General features: G+C 40.8%; 1 protein-coding gene and 1 long non-coding RNA gene across 13 annotated transcripts in view; one reads left to right on the top strand and one right to left on the bottom strand.

The window, feature by feature from the left end:
• The window catches only part of LOC122696619, a 60,927-nt gene extending 42,546 nt beyond the window's left edge, over positions 1 to 18,381 (bottom strand). For both annotated transcript variants that reach the window (XR_006341796.1, XR_006341795.1), the window contains exon 1: positions 17,943 to 18,381. This is a non-coding gene — a long non-coding RNA (uncharacterized LOC122696619). The remainder of the gene's footprint in view (positions 1 to 17,942) is intronic.
• The window catches only part of LOC122696617 (poly(A)-specific ribonuclease PARN-like), a 256,073-nt gene that overhangs the window by 199,853 nt on the left and 36,973 nt on the right, over positions 1 to 19,247 (top strand). The window contains exon 1 of one of the 11 annotated variants that reach the window (XM_043906878.1): positions 18,561 to 19,122. The exons of the other annotated variants lie outside the window; for them this stretch is intronic. Coding sequence (XP_043762813.1) covers positions 18,912 to 19,122 — 211 coding nt within the window. The 5' untranslated portion in view covers positions 18,561 to 18,911. Of the gene's footprint in view, positions 1 to 18,560; positions 19,123 to 19,247 lie in introns of those variants that run through there. 11 annotated transcript variants of the gene reach the window in all.

Consider the following 19,247-nt stretch of genomic DNA (forward strand, 5'->3'; position numbering starts at 1 on the left):
TAATCAAAGTCATATAAAAATGATTTTATTTGCTTATGCAACCTTAATCAAAAGTAAGTAGACTGATTTTCCCCTGAGCTTTCTGTAATACTGAACCACAGTACTTAGCCACAAATTGTACCATAAGTGACATAAGTTGGCAACTGCTGTTCTTAATCATTTTTATGGTTCCCTTTTGCTTGCAAAAACTGGGATGCTCCAAGATAAATCAGGCCATTTAACTTTCAGTTCTTTTATGGCATTGTCATGTTTTCTATATGTGCTTATATACTTTTTGTTATTGTTGTAAAGGGACCAAAGACATGGAATCCAGTGTGGGGTACATTTCTAAGCCTGAGTGACAAGTGGGCATCATCTAGATAAGTAATGGGATAAGAGAGTGGAATAGAAACAGTGACTTGAGCAGAAGGAACTGGTATATACGCCTAAACACAAGAGATAACCAGAGAAACTTTGGTACTTTGGGTAATTTACTCTGTGTGCATACACATTTGTACTGTATAATGATGTAAAATGTATTTCTATGCATTGAGGTCAAAAAAGTTTGCTCACCATGACTTCAGACTTCAGGAAGCTTTCTTTAAAAGGCTGCTACAAGTCACCATGGGATATAGGTGGTAGATATCAACAAAGCAGCACAAATCCATCTCTCCCACTAAAGCATGAGGCTCAGAAGAGCATGTCCTAATGCTGATAACCTAAGAGTCTACCAACAAGTTCAAACTGAAAGAAGGACTTCCTTCAGAAGACCCAGAAATGGGCTGCTTCAGAGAGATGCATCAGTTTACTGCATCTTGTGTTTGTCAGTGGTAGTTCTGGGCCATTTCTGTGGTGTTACATATTTGTGATCTCTTCAACTTCCTGTGGCTCAGTCACTTTTCTGCTTAGCATCTACCATGGGAGAGCTGGGACTTGCCATCTGGGCCGGGAACTTCAAAGATGTGTTTTGGTTTACATTCTGTTACAATGAGGTCAATGCAAATTGTTTCTATGTTGTTGTTGTTGTTTTAATTTATTTTACTTATTTTTGGAAGAAGGAGACTAAGGGGAGTGAGCAAGGACCAGCAACAGTTTAATATGGTGTTGGCCTGACTTGAAAAAGAAAATCTAACAGATGTTCATTTTGATTCATTGTTTTCTGTGGGAATTGACTTTTCTACTATTTTTCAAATTCTATTTAGATCCAGATTTGTCTTAGTAAGGGGAAAATGCTAAATTTCCATTTAGAGATAGTCACTTTAACAGTGGCAACTTGCCATATTCTCCTAACTTTCCTTATTTTTTTAGAAATAACACAAACACTTCGTTGAATTTGGGCTGACCTGAACTTCATTTAGCTCTCCTTCAAAGGTCAACTAAAAGGCGTCAGTTCTCATGGAGGAAAAGAATATCAATCAGAGTTCAGAGTGAACCAGAAGAATCCAATTCCTACTAATCTTGCAGAAGCAGCAATCAAGTCTTAGAGAAGTATTGCAAATTCCCCAAGGACAAGAGGTGACTGGTGGTACAGCTGGACCCAGAACCAAGCTCAGGACAACCAGATAAAGCCCTTTCCACTTGGCATCACTACCTCTTTAAACACTTAGCAATAGCTCCTCCAAGATGGTGATTTCATGGAAGTCATTAGCCATGCAAATCAAATAAAACTCATCATACATTTGTTACTGGCAAGGAAATCTCAAAAGTAATTCTTTTAGAATTGAACATTTTATTTATTGGTTAATTGAGTCTATTATCATAGTAGGAGTTTCCAGAGAAAATCTTTAGTTTATTAAGAGTTTTTCCTTTGACAGATAATAAGATGGAACGTGAAAGTGAAAGTCACTCAGTCCTGTCTGACTCTTTGTGATCTCTTTGTGAATTCTTCACGCCAGAATACTAGAGTGGGTAGATCTTCCCAACCCAGGGATCAAATCCAGGTCTCCCACATTGCAGGTGGATTCTTTACCAACTGAGCTACCAGGGAAGCCCCAGTAAGATGGAAGGAAGTTCCCAAAGCATCATTAATTGTGTTATGTGCTATACATAATGGCTTTCCCCTAGAATTACTATTTTGGGAAGTAAGTAAATTATAATCAGAGGAGTTATTCAAGTCACAGGCTGGAAGGTGGAATTGAGGAAGGAAATCTGTAGCAATTTAAACAAGAGTTTCTCAACCTTGGCACTATGAGCATTTACACCAAATAATTCCTTGTTATGGCAGTGGGGGGCTAACCTGTGATTGACTGTAGGATGTTTAGCAGCATCCTTGGCCTCTACCCAGTAGAAAGTGAAAGTGAAGTCACTCAGTTATGTCCGACTCTTTGCAACCCCATGGACTGTAGCCTACCAGGCTCCTCAGTCCATGGAATTTTCCAGGCAACAGTACTGGAGTGGGTTGCCATCTCCTTCTCCAGGGGATCTTCCCAACCCAGGGATTGAACCCAGGTCTCCCACATTGTAGGCAGACGCTTTACTGTCTGAAACCACCAGGGAAGCCCATACACCTAATAGAAACACAACCTCAATTGTGATAAGCAAAACTGTCTTCAGAGCTTGTCAATTTATCTTGTCAAGCTCTTGTCAATATCTCGTGAAGACAGCCTGTCAATACAGCTTGTCAATATCCCTGGGGGATAAAATAGCCCCTAGTTGAGAATCGCTAATTGAAACAAGTCTGGGTGTTCAAATTTTAAGGAGATGGTTTCTTTACTAAGAGAGAGGCAGAAGAAGAGGAGAAGAGAAACAGAGAAAGGTATTATTATTTTTTATTATAAATGTAATAAATATTTATAAAACATAATATATGGGAACATATTACTTAAGCAACACCAAATTACCCAAAGTTAGTCTCAATCTGGTGTCACAGTCAACAAAGTCACAAACTGACATCCAAAAATCAATGAAAATAAATTTAACTCTCTAACAAAATTTCCCTAAGAGATATGGGACAGGCATTTCCCCTGAAATGTCCTTACACCCCTCTTCAACCATCTATTCATACTCTCATCACCACAGTTGCTCTTTCGCAATCTCTTTCTTCTCTCTCAAATCTGACTGTAAATGTGCTGGCTTGCCTGTCTCCTCTCCACGCTCACACTTTAGTGTCCAATGTCTCAGCTTTTCTGATGTGGTTCTCCTGCCTTCTCTTGGTCTAGATCCAGGTAACCTCATACCAGCTTCCCAGGTGGCTCAATGGTAAACAATCTGCCTGCAATGCAGGAGCCACAGAAGATATAGGTTCGCTTGATCCCTGGGTTGGGAGATCCCCTGGAGAAGGAGATGACAACCCACTCCAGTATTCTTGCCTGGAAAACCCCATGGATAGAGGAGACTGGTAGGCTTCAAGTCCATGGGGTCACAAAGAGCTGGACAGGACTGAGCATGCATGCACACACACAACATCTTACGCATTACTGAGATCCATACAACCAAAGTCCTGGATCTTAGGCAAATGCTATATCTTCCTTGGAATACTCTGAGATGGGGGAAGGTTTTTAATTTTACTGTTGTTGTTATTCAGTTGCTAGTAGTGTCTGACTCTGTGACCCCCATGGACTGCAATGCAGCAGGCTTCCCTGACCTTGACTATCTCCCAGAGTTTGCTCAAATTCATGTCTATTGACTTGGTGATGCTCTCTAATCATCTCATCCTCTGCCGTCCTCTTCTTTTGCCTTCAGAGTTTCACACATTTAAATCTTATACAAGACTAGTTTTATCCCTTTCATACTAGAAAGAAGAAAACCAGGATCGGCAGCAATCCCACTCCTCATAAACCCCAGAGTTCTTGGTAGGTGGTTTAGTCACTGGGAGCTGTGAGAAGAGAATCAAAATGAAAAAGTATAGTTTGCAACCCTAATCATGGGAGGAAAATACAACGATCTGACCTTTGCTCCCACATTGTTTTTTCCATCAAATTGTGAGGCTGACTTCAGGATGTTTCCATTTTATGTGGGGCCACCACCACCATAATGACCATTATCACATCATTATCATTTATTAAGTACTCACTATGTGCCACAATGTAAGCATTTTACATGAAGGTCATACTTTCAGTACTACTACTAACACAGGTGCTGTTAACATATTTCCAACTGACTGGTGAGGAAATTGAGTCTCACTGTGGTTATGTAAGCTACCCAGGACCACACAGCTATTCATTTTTTTATTTGTAAGTACAAGAAAAATTCCCATGCTCAGGAATCCCTGCTCTAACTTCTTTCTTTGCCATGTGTTTTCTCTGAATACCTGGTATGGTAGGTGGCCAGGTAAGAAGCACCACGTTGCCACTGCCATTCCATCTTCTAACAAAGGTCCATGGATGACTGATGAAGGGCTCAAATGGGTCACAGGAGACACTTTGCCCGTAATTTCCATTGTAAGAATCTATCCAAATATTCTTCCCCATGCTTGCTCTAGCTCTTTCAGAACTGTCTTGTGGCCTTGCTACTCAAGGTGTACTCCAGAGCATCAATATCACCTGGGAAATTTCAAGAAATGCATAATCTCAGGCCACACTCCAGAGCTACTGAATAGTTTCCCAGGTGATCTGAATACATTCCCTCAGGATGTTAGAAGGTTGTCCCAAATGTAAGACCTCCGTAGTCCAGTGGTTCTCACGCTGAGCAAATGTCAAGTTTACTTAGAGGACATGAGAAGTCACAGATTGCTCAGACTCCGCTCTGCTCTAGGGCTTGGGAGTCTGTAGATCTTGGGTGGGGCCCAAGATTTTGAATTTCTCACAAATTCCCAGGTGGTCTGGGACCACAGTTTGTGTACCATCACTATGGTAAAATACACTGAAAAACTGCTAAAAGGTAAACCAAACTGAAGCAGCTGATTTTCTAACAGGTTTCAGAATTGTTAATATGTTAGTACTTTGTTTCTCAAACTCCTGGCTCATTGAAACTATTTGGGAGGTGGGGAGCAAAATAACACTGCAGATTAGTATTCCACAAAACAAACTTTGAGAAACACTGCTCTACAAACACACAATATAAAGTTTGTCAATTATGATGAGAATGAAAAAAGTTGAATGCCATAAAATGACCTCTTTGGTTGGGTGAGGATTAGTCTTGGTTTTAGTACAGTGTCAGCACAGCTGTTATGTCTTTTAGCAAAAGAATAGCACATATCTCCAAGGGATTTGTACAGACTGAAAATAAATTAGAAATTATTGAGATTCACATAACATAGACCAGTAATTTAAAAGGGTCAAAAATATATATCGGCAACATTTAAACTGCTGTTTCATCCCCCCTGTTGAAATACAAGCCAAGAATAAAACATTGATTAAATAGAGAGCCCTGACATTTTACTCCTGGGCTGCTGGATACCAGCCTAAACAAAGAGCCAGTTAAATTCGAAACACAAAGAATCCTTTTGTGAGGCAGTAAGTTCATCCGGGAGAAATATTAAGTGAAGTCTCCAAGGAGAGAGTTCCCCAACATCTTTACCTCCAATGCTCATTGAGAGGCACTAGGTAAAATCACATTCAAAATGTACAAGGGAAGGAAGGTGAAGAAATTTATTAGAAGATGGAACTGGGATACACATAAAACTCAACTTTTGCCTCCAGTGAGGGACATTTATATTAGGAAATGAAAATCAAAATGAACAACGAAAAATGAGCAAGAAAATACATTTTTCTGAGTAAACAAAAAGTGTCAATTTTACCATATTTTCTAAAGATAGACAATATAGCAGTGGACAGAATGGACATTCTTCTCTAGTCTCAAAGACTGTCCAGAGTGATAAGGAATATAGGTTCAAAAATAATAAGACAATAAATCAAATAGGAGTTATATTTGAAGATAAACAAGGAGAAAAGAGAGAGAAAGATCGAATTTGAGTAGAGTTGCTTTGTGTGCTTCAGTAAAGCTTCTTGGGTGATTTATTTGAGCTAAGAAAGAAGAGAATTTGAGCTAAGAGAAGAAAGGACCAATATAAACATTTGGGTAAAGAGCATTTTAGAAATCCAGAATAGTATAGGACTATAATGGGAAAATAGGGGTATTTACGGTACTGAAAGGAGACCACATAAGTTGAAAACTTTGCTTTGTACATGTGACCACGCTAAGTCACAGTGCTGAGTCTAACAGCGTTGTGCAGGTGTCAGGTAGGATGGCAGGTGATGATGTTCAAGATAAGTTAGACCTTAGCCTCCTGACTGTGGCCATTTCCCATGATTCATTCACTCAGCCCCCAAAAGCAACAAGCTGGTTTCTGCTGTGTTAGTACAGAACAAATAAAACATCTGACTGGATCCTGTTCTACATGTAGAGTCATACATAATGTCAGTAACTGTTGTTCTGGCCAAAATATTCTTTTATAACCCCTGCCTGCTGTTGAGAGTTATTCCTTGACAATAATGCTAAGTTCAACTGTGGCAAACAACTTTAAACAATTTAACGTTGCCCAGGGACTTTCCTTGTGGTCCAGTGGTTAAGAATCAGCCTGCCAATGCAGGGGACCAGAGTTCGATTCCTGGTCCGGAAATATCCCACATGCCTGCTGTGGGGCAACTAAACCTGTGCACCGCAACTACTGAAGCCCTAGAGACTGTGCTCCGCAACAAGAGAAGCCACTGTAATGAGAAGCCTGCACACTGCAACTGGAGAGCAGCCCTTGCTCATCGCAGCTAGAGAAAGCCTATGTGCAGCAATGAAGACCCAGCACAGCCAGAAATAAATAAAATTGCCCACCAACTTTAAATCTGTAAGGAGGCGTATCACATCTCTTCATAACAGTGTTGCAATCAAACATCAAAGAGGCCTCTACTGGAGAATTCTGAGTCCATTAGGCACGAAGTTCATTCTCTTTGTCACATATTGTAAAAGAGTTTCAGATGAATGGATACATTAGGTGGATTTTAAATATAATGAAATGATTGGTTGGGGTATTTAATAAAGTACAGATAAAGATTTCTTAACCCAAGACTATGAAAAATGAGTATGCAAAGGATATAAACATATCTAGACATGATTTTGTTGGAAGAACATTTTGGAAAGTAAATGTGCTTAGGATTATTTTAATAAAAATAAAAAGTATGCAGAAAGATCCCCAAGGGTTGGGGTTAATTAACAAATCATTTTACTTAAAAGTCTTACAGGGTATTCATTCCTAAAAGACAAAAAAGGTTGGCAAGGGAATTCAACAAAGCAAGACAGCTCAGACTCTAGAAAAGAATTTATCTTCCCTACTGTGATTTCCAATACTATGAATCTGGACATTTGCCTTCTAAGAAGTTCCAGTTCTTGAAATAGAAACTCTCCCACTGTCCTGCATGGACTATGTGATTACTTCATGACTCAGAAGTCTCAAATATTACATTTGCTCTGTGCTTTTAAGTGGCATCAAGTGAATAAAGACTGGCTGAAATCATTTACGGAAGAGGCAAAAATCTGCTTTTCCTTTCTGCAAGATGACCTGATTGTCTAATCACATTCCAGCCAAATCTGGCTTGTGTTGTTAGAGGAATTATCTCCTCATTAAAAACAAATCTTAATAGGCCTAATTTGAAGTCTGCATTTGTCTGTAACTTGATCAAGAGGGTAATGACCGTGAACCATGCTCTACAGAGGGAAAGTAAAAGAAAGTCAGAGACATTAAACAGTGCAGATTATAGTCACATTAGAGGCCTTTTGATATGCAAATAGAGCATACTAAGCAAAAAAAAAAAAAAAAGCAATGCGCTTGCTTCTATTTCTTCTCTTGATACTTTCCATAGTGTGTGCAGGAAAATCTTACTTTCTAAGAAATGGTTTAGTTTGAGAGATCTATAATTGCTCTTTTCAGGGCCTTAGTCTCCTCAGTTGTAACATAGGGATAACAATGTTTGTAATTATTATAATAGTAAGTAAGTAATAAAGTTGCTCAGTAGTGGCCAACTCTTTGTGACCCCATGGACTGTAGCCCACCAGGCTCCTCTGCCCATGGGGTTTTCCAGGCAAGAGAACTGGAGTGGGTTGCCATTTCCTTCTCCAGGGGATCTTCCCGACCCAGGGATCAAACCCGGTCTCCAGCATTGCAGACAGACGCTTTACCGTCTGAGCCACCAGGGAAACCCAATTATTATAATAGGGCTATAATAAAGATTAAATGAAGTAATATACGTGAAGCGTGCAAAATAACATCCAGGTTACTATCATTAGGCTTAGGTCTTATAGGTTTTGTTATTATATTGGCATTCTTTTCCTATCTCTATACGGTTCTATTGGAGAAGACAAAGGCACCCCACTCCAGTACTCTTGCCTGGAAAATCCCCTGGGCAAAGCAGCCTGGTAGGCTGCAGTCCATGGGGTCGCTAAGAGTCAGACACAACTGAGCAACTTCACTTTCACTTTTCACTTTCATGCCTTGAAGAAGGAAATGGTAACCCACTCCAGTGTTCTTGCCTGGAGAATCCTGGGGATAGCAAAACCTGGTTGGTTTCCGTCTATGGGGTCGCACACAGTCGGACATGACTGAAGTGACTTAGCAGCAGCAGCAGCATACTGTTCTATATCTATTCTATACCATTTCTATTTCTGTACCATTCTGTATCTATTTCTATTTCTAAACCAGTCACAGATTCACAGAATTAGATTCACAGAATTTGGGGACAGGAAAAAACTAGGGTATTGTTTCCAGAACCGTGTTCCATGAATAACTACTACTATTAAGATATTAAGTTAAATAAAAATAGGGTTCTCTATTCAAAGACTTTGGAAATACTTGGCTAAGTAAAATCAGAACCATATCGCAATAAGACCTTTCATAATTTTTAATTTACCAGCAACATGAATCTCAAAGAGGGTAACATTTTATTCAGTCTTTCCTATATTTATTTGACCGTAAACACATTTCCCATAGAATGTCTGATAAACTCTCCAAAGAACATTAGTTTCTAAAGAAAATTACGGATGACAACTCAGTGATACTCAAAGAGAAAAATGACTTCTCCTAGGCCCTCATCTACTTGGGGACAGAGTACAGACTTATGCCTGAGTCTCCTGGTGTCTCTAGGATTCTCTGCATAAATCTGGCATCTTGATCTGGCCTGCATTTCTGCAAGGAAAGATCTTCAGTGAAATGAGGAATAAAACCTGGTGTTTAAAAGCATGGACCCGATTTAACTGCCTACTTTCCACTGTATGATCTCATGAAAGTTATTTCCCTTTCCTGGGCCTCGCTGTGTTTTTGTTTTTTTCCTCTCCACTGAAAATGGGGGTAATGCTTGCACCAGCCTCATGGGATTGTTGCGAGTTTAAATGACACAATGGATGTAAAACACATATATTACTTGTAAACAATTTATCATTGTTCCTAAAACATATAAGTGCTAAAAATAAGTTGCCAGTTATTGAGAAATAGTATTTTTAAAGAGGGGCAGATTCCTTCATAGAGAAGGAAAATCTGATGACAACGAATTTTTTGCTGTCAACTACTTTTTAAGACTTTGCAGCAGAAGCTCCTCAATAATGCGCTACTTGAAGCAATGCTAGGAAGCTCTCTAAACCACTGAACCATGACATGGCCAAAAAAAAGAGAAGACTGAACTTTTTCAGGCAGGATAGGAGATACTGTCCTAGGCTTTGAGTCTTTGAATTCTACTGCAGAAATTTCTCAGGAAGCAGCCAAAGTGCCCCTAGTCCTAGGCTAAGGGTTCTGTCATGGGCCATGCACCAGGCTTATCTGTGAACTTCTGGTAACCAGTCCATTAGGTAAGTACAGACACTGAGACTTGCCTTTCACCTTAGCTAGTTTGAGAATTAGTCTAGAAGAGGGGCCCTCAAATGTGTGTTCCTTGGAGAAGGAAATGACAACCCATTCCAGTACTCTTTCCTGGAAAAATCCATGGACAGAGGAGCTTGGTGGGCTGCAGTCCATGGGGTTACATGACCGAGCACACACTCATGAGGGGGGTGGACAGAGATGGGTTGGTAGCAATAAATTGGTAGAACTGAAAGAAAAAAAAAATGTGTGGTCCTGAAACAGTAAAATCAGCATCTCTTAGGTACTTGTTAGAAATGCAAATCTCACTCCCACCATAGACTTGCAGCATTTGATCCTGGGTAGGGCCCAGCGATATTTATGTAGCAAGTCTTCAGGTAATTCACATGCACATCAAAATTTTCAAAGCAATGACAACATCACCAGGATAACTGCATCTTCAAATTCAGTACAGCAGGAGTAAGTAGTATATCTCCAACTCTGCTGTACAAAAAAAAAAAAAAAAATACTATTTCTCTGAAATCAAATTAAATTTTACTTTGAACTGCTGTTCATTCAGGTTAGAAGTAATTTCAATGTCACTTAGGATTAGGTTTGTTATGGGTAATGGAGACCCAAAGTAACAGTGGCCTAATGAATAGGTAGACTTTTAACCCTCCTGCACTGTTGGTGGGAATGTAAATTGGGACAGTCACTATGGAAAACAGTATGGAGGCTCCTAAAAAAACTAAAAAGAGTTGCCATATGATCTAGCAATCCCACTCCTGTGCATATATCCTGACAAAAACATAATCTGAAATGATCTATGACCCCTATGTTCACAGCAGTGCTGTTTACAATAGTTAAGACATGGAAACAACCTAAATCTCAATGAACTGATGAGTGGATAAAGAATACGTGGTGCACATACACAAGGGAATACCACTCAGCCATCAATAAGAACAAAATAATGCCATTTTCAGTTACATGGACGGACCTAGAGATCATTAAGTGAATGTAGAAAAAGAAAAATATCATATGCCATCACTTACATGGGAAATCTAAAATATGACACAAATGAACTTATCTACAAAATAGAAATGGATTCACAGATGTAAAGAACAGACTTTGGTTGCCAAGGAGTAGGAAGAAGGTTGGACTGGGAGTTTGGGATTAGCAGATGCCAACAATTATATACAGAATGGATAAACAACAAGGTCCTACTGTACAGCACAGGGAACTATATTCAGTATCCTACGATAAACCATAATGGAAAAGAATAAGAAAAAAGAATACACACACACACACACACACACACACAAAACTGAATCACTTTGCCATATACCAGAAACTATAACACAACATTATAAATCAACTATATTTCAATTTAAACAAAATAAGCAGACTTGGCGAAAATAAAAGCCAAGCAGCAAGGGTCCTCCAGAGGTGGATTCTGCTTTCTGCCCTACAATCCACACACTCTGAAACAAGAGGACATACAGGCCTGACTACCATTTTTCACGGAGTAACAAAAACTTGAAGAGGACCCAAATCCAGACTTCAATATACTATTCTCCCATATCACAATAATTTAATAATTCACCGTGGCAATCCCAGAGTCAGACCAATTCCTAGAACTTTTAAAGCTCACTTTAAGTATCTTGGACTTGCCTATGCATCCGATAGTCCCCCCTCCCACCTTTAACGATTAACTGCTGAGGTCTTTAAAACTCCATAATTTTGGAACCCATGTTATTTTCTTCTCATCCTCACTTGCTTGTCTAGGATTCTTTCATTTGTCATAGACTTTTATTTTCTTGGTCCTTTCTTTATACCTAGAACCCTTAAGCAAAAAAGGTGGGTGGAAGCACATTTTACAAATTTATTCTCATGCATTTAGTGTTGAAGTCAATCTCTAATTGCAAAATTATTTTCCAGGAGGAACTAATTATCATAAGATTGATACTTAGTGCAAATTTAGTTTCTTTCCAGTCTGCCCTATTTGTGTAAGTTCCTTTTTTCACTGTTTCTAGTTTGCAGCTAAGGGGTTCCATATTTCCATTGGTCTGGGCTACTAGCAACAATGTTTATATAGTGATTTTTTTTAAATGTAAGTAAAATCATTGGCAAGTTCAGAAGGACTTGGCATACATTTCTCAATGTCTACTACTGTGTCTAATGAATATTCAGCATTTTCTAGTGCATAAGATAATCAATTATGCATTTGTTATATTACTAAGCAGTAATGATTTCAACAATATATATTCAGAAACCAAATTTGATTTACTCCTATTTATGTTTTCCAGGATCATCTCTGTTCTATTATATGAATCTCTACATTTTGTTTCAGTCAATATTCCCCAGAAAATAGAATTTAGATAAATGTGAAGGTGATTTTTCTTCTATACCTGTTTACTTCTCTAACAAAAATTTCCAGGAGAAAAGGAGGAAAGGGGAAATCTTATCAAATCAAATATTATATCACTTATATTAATTTGATAGGAATAACTCATTATGCAATTTGGATCTCAACTTCATTCTTTACTTCCCATTATGTTCATGCTCTAATATACCTCTTGGACAATTTTTTTTTAATGCGAAATTAAGAAGAGACAAGACATATGTGGTTTTTCACAAGAGGAACAGAAAATCCATATGAATCCAGGACACTCATCAACAATATCCTCACCTGCTAAGGATTAGGTGAAGCTTGTGTATACAAACTAAATCAATAAAATGTACTCTGTACTCTCAACTTTTTGAACTCTGCATTCCGCCTGGTCTTTCATTTTGTACCAACCAGGCAAAGGCACAGAGGTAGCAAGATGGAATTTCCTTCTATGATCTCTTTGATTCACTCAAACCAGAATCTATTAGCTCTTCTCTCCTGAATGGAAGAAGATGAATTTTGAAAAGATGGAGTTCATGAGTGCAGAAGATTTATACTTCTGATTAGACCCTGACAGTCGTTCCACTTGTTCCAGAAACTGAAGGGAAAGGTTTATGGGGGAAAAGTGGGGAGGGTGAGAAGGAGGGGATGAATAGCTATATCATTTACGTTTAGCCACAGAATATATTATACAGCACACTTGATTTTACCTCTCTCCTGCCCTTGACAGACATTGCTAATCAATCAGGTCACATTTCCCACTGACATGGGTATAGCCTCAGAGTCTTTCTTGGCATAGCTTTTTAAGCAGCTGTTACAAATCTATCGGGTTTAGCTTAGGAGACTGATTTACTGAGTGCATTATTTATTCATTTATTCAACATTCATTGAACATCTAAACTGTGCCAGGGATGTCAAAGGCATTCAAGAGCAAGACATGAAACTTACATTGTAATGAGATGAAAACTTTTTATTGCCTTTTTCAGCCCTACACATTTGCTAGGCATACAGTAGGTGCTCAATACATTTCCTTTGTCACATTGCTATGAATTGGCTTGCGAAGAGCATTCTGGCATCAGCTGACCCTGATAAGAAGTGGAGTGTGGCTATGGTTCTCTCTGAAATAATAACATTTGTTCCACCTCAATTCACTTCCTGCTTAAGGCCTATCAAAAACAAACTCACCCTCAAAATGAGTTCTCCACTGGATATGTTTCAAGGGGCAGGAGTAGATATCCAAGAGAAGAATCATACTTGGAAATGCAACTCATCCCTTAAATCTGACCACTGCATGTCTTTTAGATCTGCTGATTAGTCTTGCTAGAACACAATATCAGACTCCATCCTCAAAGGAAATAAATTAAGCTGCACCCCATGAGAACAAATGGTTGACACTGTGCTCTTGCAAGCATCTTGTGTGCAGCTGTGAACAGCTGTGTTAGTGCCAGTTAAGCTGTGATAGCATCACAGGGGGCGGGGGGCAGCGATAAAGGGCAATTCATTCACAAAGCACTATTCAAAGGGTCTCACAGGTGTGTTCTAAGGATTGGTTTTCTGCTATCTTCTTTCTATCTAAAATTTATCCTGAATTTAGATGATTGAGTAATAAAATTCTCCCAGAATTATAGGTCTGCTCTCTCCAGGGATGGTGTTTTCAGAATACATGCTGTGACATTCATAAACAAATATGAAATAGGGAGAAGCATTCCCCACTTGACAAAAAAGAATTAGCTTCTGACTCTCTGGAGTGATTCTTTGACCACTGATTCATTCCCTTATGAATAAGCCTCAGTCTTCCCTGCCTCCGATAGAGGAAAGCACAGAATGTGCCAAAGAGACTGGTTCTTTCAGAGAACGGTTTTATTTATCACCCTTATTTGCAATTTTACTCCCCTAAAAGGAGCCGTCAGCTGCTCATCCATTGACTACAAATGGCCAGCTCTTTTGGTGAACAAGGACGGGGTCAGATGCTAACTGCTGGTGAAGGGGACAGAATGAGGAGAGAAAAGGGCATCGTGCAAAAAGGAGAATGAAATGGCATTTAGATGTTTGCTTTAAACAGACTTCAATTGAAGGGGAAATTGTGTACATGAGGTGCTCTCTTAAGAAATGAGTTAGGAAATAAAGGAGTCAAATTAAAATTGGATAGAAATCCTAGGGCAGTGTTTCCAAATGCTGGCCCAGTTCATGGGACACCTCTTTGGAATCAACTGCCTAGTAATCAATTGCCTAGTAAACTTAAAGCTGCAGGTCTCTAATCACAGAATCACTGGGAAGTATGTCTGGGGTTTTCTGACTGACTCCCCCAGATGAGCCTAGAGCATACGGTTAGATTTGAGAATCACTGTTAGATCCTAGGCTAAATAAACAAACACAAAGATTAACAAAGCTGATGAAATATTTAAGAGGGAAAAACAGTGTATAGAACCAGAAAAAAGAGATGGCAGGGCTGACCTATCTGAAGACAAACTAATATAGCATTTTGCAATAAATGCACGGTTATTAACTGAAGACTTACAATGTATCCAGTGCTACTCCAAATGCTTTCTGTTTCTCACTTTTTAAAAATCTTTGAATTGTAAGGAAGTCATAAGCAAGGAAGGATCCAGGAAGCAGACTGCACACGAGACACAGCATTTTTAAGGCACTCCGAGATCGCACAGCAGGTAGGTGGCTGAGCCAGGCTTCCAACTCAGGCAGCCTGGATCCAGAACATGTTTTTGTTGCTCAGTTGCTAAGTCCTTCCCTACACTTTGCGACACCTTGAACTTGAGTCCACCAGGCTCCGCTGTCCATGGGATTTCCCAGGCAAGTAGGTTGCCATTTCCTCCTCCAGGGGAATCTTCCCAACCCAGGAACTGAATCCAAGTCTCCTGCATTGGCAGGCATGTGCTAAACCTCAACCAGATACTGTTTTCCCTATGCAAATACAGGCTCTGAGGAAACAATGTTTAATAAGGTAGTATCTCCCCTTAAGGAGTTCATAGAAATTCATGATGTCTTATAGCAAGTGCAGTGAGTAAAGTGCAGACAGAAACTTAAGAGATCCCTGCAGGACTTGAAACTCATTTTTATCCTTGAGATTTTTCATGGTTTGTATGATTAAGCAGAATATAATTTTCTGAATATAAAACTGCCATTAGATTGGACACTATGAACCAATATTTGACCACTTTTGATCTACAACAAGGGAAATTCCAAAAGATAGCACTGAAGAGAGGAGCAGAAATAGAAAAGCTCATTTCTTCAATTGTGTTTTGATAATTAATAGGTCATCTCTCTGTGAGAAAAAGTTGAGGTTCACCATTCACATAATGACCTAGTTATTTGTCATGTATTTACAGACCCCTGGTTAAAAATTAAGCACTAGCTCCTTAACCATATTTAAATATTACAAACAACAATATGAAGAGAGAGTATTGTTTCTTTCTATTTTGAAGATGAGAAAACTGAAGCCAAGAAGGTTTAGATTAACGTGCAAATAAGAGGTAAAGCCAGATTTCAGACCAAGGTTTGCAAAATTCCAAAATTTGTGGTCCCCTGCCACTCTGTAGCTGCAGGTCATAGGTGAGGATGTTCACTTTCACATGTTATAACTCATATTTATAGCTGGCACCCACCCACCTAACATTAGATGTGTTTACTGCCTCCAGATGACATGAAACACGGTAGATGTCATCATTAACACTCTGAGTACTTAAGCCATATTAATTCATTCAATCAGCTTACAAACGAGACATCTTTTATACTTTTGTTACCCAAAATATTTTATGAAAATGAGTCAATCTGCTAGTCTCTGAAAAAAAGTTTTTACCTGTTTCTTTGTTCATCAGAGAAAATTCTGACTGCTATTTTAAAAATGAAGTAAGTTCTTAATCCATCAAAGTAATCCAATACCACCCGATTCAAGATCAGAACAGATATTAAAAATGCCTCAAAGAAGAACTCACCAATTTAGAGTTACTGAAGGGACAGGCAATTCTGAATTAATAAAAATCTTAATTAAAGTATAAGTTATAAGAAAGTATATCTTATTACCTTTTGATATCTGATGGATGAATGAATCAAACTGGAGTGTGGAAAGTATAAGATTATAAAATATGAACTGGGCAAAGACAGAACCATGGGGAGATCTCATTGGACCTATTTTGATGACCAGATGAAGGCTATTGAATATAGTTTTACATGTATTTATGGACTTCCCTGGTGGCTCAGTCAAGAGTCTGCCTGCAGTGCAGGAGACCCCGGTTCAATCCCTGGGTCAGGAAGATCATCTGGAGAAGGAAATGGCAACCCACTCCAGTATCCTTGCCTGGACAATTCCATGGACTAGAAGCCTGGCAGGCTATGGAGTCTCAAAGAGTCAGACAGGACTGAGCAACTTCACTTTCACTTTATGTATATTTATAGGTCAAGGTGCTGTTATACTTTGAGGGAAAAAGTAGTTTGTGGAAGCCAGTAAAGATTTCCTTTACCCTTACAATCTTTTTATACTGTATTCTATATATAGATGCATGTATAAATGCCCAATCAGTAAGTCATGTCTGACTCTGTGACCCCATGGACTAGAGCTCACCTGGGCTCCTCTGTCCTTGGGATTTCCCAAGCAAAAACACTGGAGTGGGTTGCATTTCCTTCTCCAGGGGATCTCCCTGACCCAGGGACTGAACCTCTATATCCTGCACTGCAGGCAGATTCTTTACTACTAAGCCACTTGGGAAACCTGTATGTATATATGCATATACACTGTACTACATAGAGACATAAAAACCAATTTACTGATATCAACTTTCTTAAGCTATTATTTCAACACAGACAGGTATGAAGAGTTGGAAGACAATGATAATAAACCCATGACTGGAAATTTGCAATCCTCCATCTGAGGATGAGAGGCAAGAGGGAGAGAATATCGATACGTCTACAAAAAGAATATAGAGACTGCTTTCAATTATAGCAAGTAGTAATGGTCCTACGATACACATACATACTAAGGCAAAGCAATATATATATATAGTATTATATATAATCTGTGCCATATATATGAAATCTCACAAAGATAATAAGCTCCCCAGATTTCATCTAAATAAACACAAAATTTGAATTGTTAGGGATGGAATTCATAAAGTCTTTTTATAGTGTCAAGCTTAAAAAAAACAACTAAAAAGGGACAACTGAGTATGGTTTTCCTATTTGAAACAGCCACACTTTGTTCCATCACATTTATGACTCTTCTCATACCAATGTCACGGAAAACAAAATTCTTATTGGCATTCATTTTTGGTTTGGTCATTTAGACCTACCTCCAATATCTTTCAAGAAGAAAAAGTCATCTTCTGCTACAAAATAGGAAGACTAGCCAACAAACAATAATGAATAATCTTGAAGGGAACAAAGAAACACAGGGGAAAATATGATGTATCTATTGCTCATAACACATTATTCCAAATCTTAAGGGGCTTTAAACAACAAACCTGTATTATCTCACATGCTTGTGGGTCAGGAACCTGGAAGCAGTTTATCTGGGTGGTTCTGGCCCAGGGTGTCTCATAAGGCCGCAGTCAAGGTATCAGCCTGGGGACACTACCTCCTGGATAGGACTAGGGAGACAAGACCTACCCCTAGGACAGGAAGGAAGTGGGGAGGTCGTGCAGAGACTGAAAACAAAGCCAATAATTGTAACAGTGCACTGTCATAAATGTTATGTGGACATGGTCTCTCTCAAAATAGCTTACTGGACAAAGTTAAAGCCTTTTCTATGTTAACTTTTCTATGTTAACTAAACGCTTTTCCGTGGCTGTAATTTCTCCAGTTTATGGTGCAACAGAAAATCTAACATGGATTTCTCCTTCACAATTTTACCAAGAGAAGAGTCGTTCTTACCAGAGATCTTCAGGAACCGCAGCATACATTTTTCCTTTGCTTATTAAGTCAAGGACTTTCCTTATGAACGGTCCTTCTGCTCGGTGTCCTTTCAGCTGACAGAATGTGACTCAGTTAGCTTCAGAAGCAAAGGAAAGCGTCCTTCTCTGACAGACGAACGGAGAGACACCAGCTCACGCACTGGAGCACGTGCTCTTCAGGGCCGAAGGCTGTGGTGGGGGCTGCTTTATATACGCCAAAGCAAGGAGGGGGCGGGGTTCTCTCCGCACGTGCCTGCGTGCGTGCCAAAGCAAGGAGGGGGCGGGGTTCTCTCTGCACGTGCCTGCGTGCGTGCGCCTAATGGATTCCGAGGGCCGAGTGCAGCTTCTCGGCCTGCTGCCTCCATCTTGGATTGACGTGTCATGCGCGGTTCTTCCCGTGCAGCCCACCAGCCGTTTTGCTATAGGAACTTCCGTCTGATGTGCCCGGGTGGGGGCGGGGCATTGTGAGTCACGTGCCTGCTCTCTGAGGCGGGCGCGGGGAGGAACCTCTGTGTGTGATTGGTCCGTCGTAACCAGGTGACCGAAGGACGCATTCCGGTTGGCAAGGGCCAGCCAGGCGAGCGGCTTTCAGTCTGGAGGCGGCGGCGGAAGGAGGAGGAGCTCCGACCGCGCTCTCTCCCGGCAGTGGCTGTGCGTCTCAGCGCTTGTCGGGTCCCCACCCCTTTTAAATAAGCCCGGCTGGTCGCAGCCTTCACTGACTAGCTGACTCCGGGGAGGCGGCGGCGGCGAGACAGCGGGGGTGCGGCCGGGCCGGAGCCCTGCTCCGGCCCCGGCGGCGTGGCGGACAGGAGAGAGGCAGGCGAGGCCGCGTCTACCTGTGCGGCGCAGCCCCGGCATAGCCCGGGTCTGCCGGTGCCCGCCGCTCCATTGTTGGGGGAGGGGGCGGTCTCTGAGCTTGGCGGAGTCCGGGGCCGAGCGGAGGCGCCCCATGGGGAACACGTTGAGCTGTTGCGTGTGCCTCAGTGCCAACCGGCGCGTGGGGCCTGCGCCAGACTCCGAGTCTGAGGTCTACGAGGCGGCGGCCGGAGACCCGGTGGCCGTAGCACCGGCGCCGGCTGCCGTGGAACCCACCGAGTTGGATTTCCGAGCGGGTGAAGGCCACCACCTGCAGCACATCAGCGACCGGGAGATGCCCGAAGGTAAGGAAGCGGCCGGCGCGCCTCGCCCCTCGCGGGGCCGGCCCCGTCTGCTCTCGGGCTTACCTCTGGCCTCCGCCGACCCCCAGGTCCCCCGGGAGGAAGCCGCCGCCTAGGGCTCCTTCCTG

This window comes from Cervus elaphus, chromosome 6 (genome assembly GCF_910594005.1).
Source record: "Cervus elaphus chromosome 6, mCerEla1.1, whole genome shotgun sequence".
Taxonomy (NCBI): domain Eukaryota; kingdom Metazoa; phylum Chordata; class Mammalia; order Artiodactyla; family Cervidae; genus Cervus; species Cervus elaphus.